Source organism: Sinohyriopsis cumingii, chromosome 6 (genome assembly GCF_028554795.1).
Source record: "Sinohyriopsis cumingii isolate HCF-2022 chromosome 6, ASM2855479v2, whole genome shotgun sequence".
In the NCBI taxonomy this organism is placed as follows: domain Eukaryota; kingdom Metazoa; phylum Mollusca; class Bivalvia; order Unionida; family Unionidae; genus Sinohyriopsis; species Sinohyriopsis cumingii.
The window spans coordinates 156,070,599-156,076,350 of NC_142966.1; the positions used below are offsets into that span (position 1 = coordinate 156,070,599).

Consider the following 5,752-nt stretch of genomic DNA (forward strand, 5'->3'; position numbering starts at 1 on the left):
TGGAGTATATTTAGCTCAGTAAAATGTAGCAGACTTGAGAGGAATCCATTTTTAAAATGCCATAAGTTCTATAATCTTTTCTTTATATTTTATGAAACTTACAATCTGAAAAAATCCTGAGTCTCTTAAGTGATCATATTTGGCCTTTTTATTAAAAAAGAAACAAAATGATGACCTAAGGTTTAAATAACTTAGCTACAATAGTGTACACCATGTTAATAAAACAATGTGAGACAAAGAAGAAATTATATTAAGACTTTATCGATTTGCGATGAAAAACTTACCTATAATCTATTGTTTTTGCACTAAAATAAATGATGCATAAAATAACTGAAGTATGTTGAAATGACCAGAATCAGTACAATCAGAGATCAGATGTCTCTATTACATTGTACATTCAGTGATTGAGGTCATTAAATGCGACATTTGGCTACTACCATCGAAATCAAATGCTTTTGTTTTACGACGCATATCTTAAATGAAACACAATCCAAAAGCAGAGAACGGAAATGGTTCTTGACTCTGTTTTGACACCGATAGGGGTTGATATTTGATAGATAACCTGTTTTTCTAAAATGAATAATGTATGTTATATGTATCTGTGAGAGCATTCAGTGATTGACGTCATAGAAAGAATACACGCAATTGTCTGTCAGATGAAATCAAGCAAACGCATGTGTTTTAAACTCACGTTGATATTTTGTCTGCAGTATTAGGTATAAATAGAGCACAAGTTAATTTCATTAAGTCATTATCCCTGACATTACTGTATGGTAAGGGCAATACAGTGATCATGCTTTCATCCAGACTTCTGATTTTACTTGTTTCAACTGCCTGTGTATGGACAGTCATCTTGGAGGATGTGGGTCAAGCCGATCTGGAAGCTGTTCGTATTCGACTAGAAGAAGAAAAGGCCAAACGACTTCTTTTACAGAATGACATCGAAGTACTTATGCTACAATTTGAGGAGCTGAAGAGAAAATGTGGTCAAAAGGACAACACGGGTAATAAACTTTGTTTTTTTCATTCAAGTATGTGCGTCATTCGCTCTTTATTTAAGTCTCTATTCTTTTCTTTCTTGCTTCCGTTCACATTTCCCTTTATTTCTCTATATATGTTTATATTCATTTCATTTAAATTTTAAACGTCTTATCTATACTTTCATTTTGTATACCTCTTTAAAATACTAGTCATTGATTATTCAACCGTTGACATTATAGGTGCAATGCATGTTTTGCTGTGTAACACCTTTTACCAAAACATGCGCCTAACATTCGAACATAAAGACACAGAGGCAATTACTTCAGTGTACCATTAAAATGTTTGTTAAAAGACATGCATTGAATTCTAAACCCTTTTCTTATTGTGTTCGTTTGACTTGCATCAGCCCTTTCACCCTTTCAGGTTACCAAGGGAATATCACATTAGTTAGACCCAAAATTGCTTTTACCGCTGCACTGAAAACAGACTTAACACTAGCAGCAGGACAGTCCGTGAGATTTGATGACGTCAAGATGAACGAGGGCAACTGCTATGACTCCTCTACCGGAAGTTTTCGAGCCTCTGTCAAGGGAATGTACTTATTCTCTGTCACATTGTTGGGTACTTCAGGTTCAGTTTCAGCGCTCATCATGAAAGACAACGTTGAGATAGGAAGGCTATATTCCGGACGTACCAGCTACCAGTCAGCATCTGCTACTCTGGTTACAGTAATGGAAAAGAGTCAGACTGTCTACGTTAAGGAATATTCTGATAAAGCAGAAACTCTAAAAGGTGACCTCTTTTCAACTTTTAGTGGTCTGTTACACGTTACGTATGACTAGGCGTTTGAAATCGCCCTCGACGGATGATTGGACCCTTTATCTTACGAATTTAATTATTTGATTCTGCAATTCGTCTACTTTCTTTTTATTCTGCATCTGCAAGGGTCATTACGTCACTACGCTGTTTTTCTCAGCAACTCATGCGCAATGGTTTTCGATAGATTGTATGCATTGAAAAATTGAAATTCCTGTATTCAAACATGTAAACACTTTATTGATTGTCATTAAATTCTAAGCAATTGCACTAAGTTTCAGAGTTGTGCCTAATCAGATGATTAATATATAGGCCGAACTTTAATTTTCGCAGGGCTGCATAATTTTGGCTCCGTCCAGAGACTCGAGGACAAATTGAAATAACTCAGTTCTCTTCCGGGACGTCAGAGACAGTTCGTGCTTGTGATAATGGTTGGTATTTATAGTTTTATTCGTATCTACATTCCTAATTTTGCTTCTGTATGTCTGCATTTACATTTTTACGAACTAGTTTTATTATGGTGGATATTAAACAAAACAGTGACGTATAATCCGTTGAGAATTTATCGTTTTACTGGGACAGTATTGTAGAGATCAACAGATATGTTCTGTAAGTGTTGTAATATTGAAATTATGTTTTTGTGCACCCTTGTTATCTGACATAGCTGAATAAATGAGTGCCATGCATAGCAAATTATCTTCCCCTATTTACACTATACGTATAAAATCTATAACCATGCAGCTTCTTCTTTTGCAGAAAGTCCCGAGAACAGGCAAGTGGATATTTTTGGAGTAGTTTTAATACCTATTTAAAAATCGTTTTCAAATTCAAGCAAAACAATAGCCTAATCTTTAAAATTACATATATTTCCAATTGTTCCTAATTGTTTCCAACAGTAACTTAGTTTGCGATGCTTCTTAGAATGTATAGATGAAATTGGGCTTCGCCGTATGCAGTTCAGCACAGTCTTGAAACTTAGCAAATTCTCCGGTAAGGTCGTTCCTTGAATTTTAGATACAATGCGAAAATAATGTACGCATGTAACAAGATGGATATTAAATTGTGTCCATACTGTCTTAATTTATTCATATTCCACGATGTATTGCCTGGATTTTGGAAGTTTTGTTCAGGTAAACCGGTCAATACTTTTTGAGAGGATGTATATGATTTGCATCCGTAACATTAGGATAGAGGTAATTTGAGGCAAACAAATAATGCCTAATTGTTGGGTAATTTCTTTTAGCGCAAATATGCAAGAATATGTTCGCAATTGGTAGCAGAATTCACAGTTTCAGTGCATGCAAAATGAATACCATATCTCGCTTAGTAATTGCTGTCAAAAACAATATTCTTATAATTGCACCTATTTCCTGTTTTGTTAAATTAATCCGTCTTGTTTCAGCGATTACATTTTAGAACTGTTCATTACTGTTTACATATGCTACTAATTTTTCTTTTGTTAAAAGTCCACCAATTTGATTAATTCAATAATAATAAGAACATTTATCAGATATAAAAGAAATTGGATTTAATGCAGCATAGACAAGACTTATTAGTTTACATGTACAATTTTATTCGTTAGGTTCTTAGTGTAATGGAGGAGACGTAATGTACAATGTACAATACAAACCGCTGCAGTTGTGTCCCTGTTAAAATCTAAATGTTCACCTGATTCATACACAGTTTCTATTGGTAAATAATATGCGACGGGCATGTACACATTTCTCAGAAACGTTGCAGAAGCTTAATTCATACAACATATCTTAATTCTTCTAATGTATAAATGTGGGGATCTGTAGAAAATGGATTATGTATCTCCGTAATAAAATATCTTTAGATTTAGCGATGGTTGTGGAGTGATGGGCATGGATACGACATGGAACTGCACGGTACACTATGTGGATGGACGACTAAATGCTGAACAACCCCATGTTGTTATGTAAGTGTGTGTGTGTGTGTGTGTGTGTGTGTGTGTGATTTGGATTTTTAACATAGCTTTCAACAATTTTTCAGTCATATCGCTACGATGTCTGCAGTGCGGCAGTTTATAGTGATGTCTAGCACTGGGGCATCATGCCGCAGACATGGATCATGATGTCCCACCCATTCACATTATCCTGACACCAGGCCAGCCAGTCCTAACACTGACCTCTTAATGCTGAGCGCCAAGCGAGGCAGCTGTTAGTACCATTTTGTAAGTCTTTGGTATGACTCGGCCGGGGTTCGAACCCACGACCTCCCGCTTCCGAGGCGAACGCTCTAACCACTAGGCCACCGGAGTGGTGTTTATGTAAGCGAGGCGATACTACATTGTCAGTTGGTTAATCGAGTGCGGAAATTACAGTGATTAACATATACTGGAAGAGCTAGCAAAGAAGACTCTAAGACACGTTTCCGTTCACATAGTGTACATTATATTGTAGGAGAAAGCCATTTGACTGAAGAAACTTGAGGAAATCAATATTGAAATTGTGTGGCTTGATCAGGGTAAGATCTAAGCTATTCAGAGTTTCTGATATATCATATTCAGTCTGTTTAAAAGAAGATATAACACCATAACAGACTTGTATTTATGTATATTCTCATGGTATTTCTAGGTGTGTGTGTATATTCAGTAATTTTTTAATTTTCCTTTTCACACTTTCATGCGGTAAAATAAGAAATTGTCATCCGACGAAAATCAAACGACACTTGTTTAAAAATGACGTTGCAATGCGCGACTGAGGGTCTGTATTTGTTTCGAATGCAAGAAATTCGCTTAAGACTAAATTCAATTTGTTGTATTGTGTATGGGTTACATAACCTGAAAGGTTTCTTTAGCTTTGAATAATTCCATCAACGTTATGCCACCATTCCTAATTGCCGTGTTAAATAAACGTCTCCAACTCTGAACCTCACAGCCAAGTTATGAAATACTTTTTCGACATTATAGCATTACTTGTTATAGGCACGAAGCAGGATTCTTTTGTATAAAGACTACACTTGTGAATAGAGTTTACCACGGGGCAGATATTTACGAAAGTACATATAAATGTTGAAATTTTTAATGCAGATTAATACATTAGCTAACACACACACACACGAAAAATAGGAATAACGAGGAAGAATACCGTGTAATTTTTGTATTTAATTGGGGTGCGCTATCGTTTCTTGTCAATTCATTCTTTAGTATGAAAGATTGATCGAGATGCTTGTCCTGAGTAATTGTGACAAACGACTCTAAATTGCCTAGATTAATGCTTCAAAGTTTCAATAACCATTTCAGGTTGAAATAAAACAAATTGTTCTGAAGGACAATTATTGTGACATCTTGTGTGAGGAAACAATACTACCTAAAAGTTGTCAAGATATATTTTGGTACTGTAACACAATTATAAACAATAATTAAATATCCATTATTGCCATTAGTAATCTTGGATATTTCTGCTTATAGTTTTTAAACCTATTTATTCTAAGCTTGGAAGAGAATATTTAAATATTTTTGAGGAAAATGGGGTTAGTCCGTAATGTTATTTGTTATTGAATAATACCTCCAGAAGGCGTTCTATAGTATTTTATATATACAAGACATCAGTACAGTTAGGTAGAGGAGACAAGACTGCCCTTAAAGTATTTTCCCATGGAACTTCAAAACTAGGGAACATATAAAATAATCCAGCTGTTGGTGTATATCAGTTCTAGTCCAGTGTGGAATGTTTGATTACTTTTACTGTCAAGTGATATTTTAAAACTAATAAGATAAGGCTTTCACTAAGTACTCTTTAACCTGTTTATTATATTCATTAAGTCTCAACAGGCAAAATAATATAAAACTATCGATTATCTGAAAACCTTCAAAGGTGAAACAATTGTCAAATATTACGTAATATACATAGACGAGAATATTGTATGTTACCATTGTGGTGAAGGTAACACTTTCGACTAAATAGAATGTCGAAATACAACCAATTAAAGG

At 34.9% G+C, this 5,752-nt stretch overlaps 1 protein-coding gene across 1 annotated transcript; it reads left to right on the forward strand.

Annotated features, from left to right (window-relative positions):
* The first annotated feature begins 718 nt into the window (after window positions 1-718).
* LOC149798337 (complement C1q-like protein 3) lies at window positions 719-2,490 on the forward strand. Its single transcript, XM_089963480.1, has 2 exons — window positions 719-1,004; window positions 1,405-2,490. Exons 1-2 carry the CDS (start codon window positions 794-796, stop codon window positions 1,821-1,823), a joined length of 630 nt encoding a protein of 209 aa, XP_089819606.1. The 5' UTR covers window positions 719-793; the 3' UTR covers window positions 1,824-2,490.
* Window positions 2,491-5,752: the final 3,262 nt, after the last annotated feature.

What these genes read in the sequence shown, in the direction of transcription:
- LOC149798337 (XM_089963480.1), top strand. Translation starts at nt 794, where the DNA reads ATGCTTTCATCCAGACTTCTGATTTTACTTGTTTCAACTGCCTGTGTA. An exon ending in TGGTCAAAAGGACAACACGG is followed by an intron (nt 1,005 to 1,404) that starts GTAATAAACTTT and finishes TCACCCTTTCAG; the next exon opens with GTTACCAAGGGAATATCACA.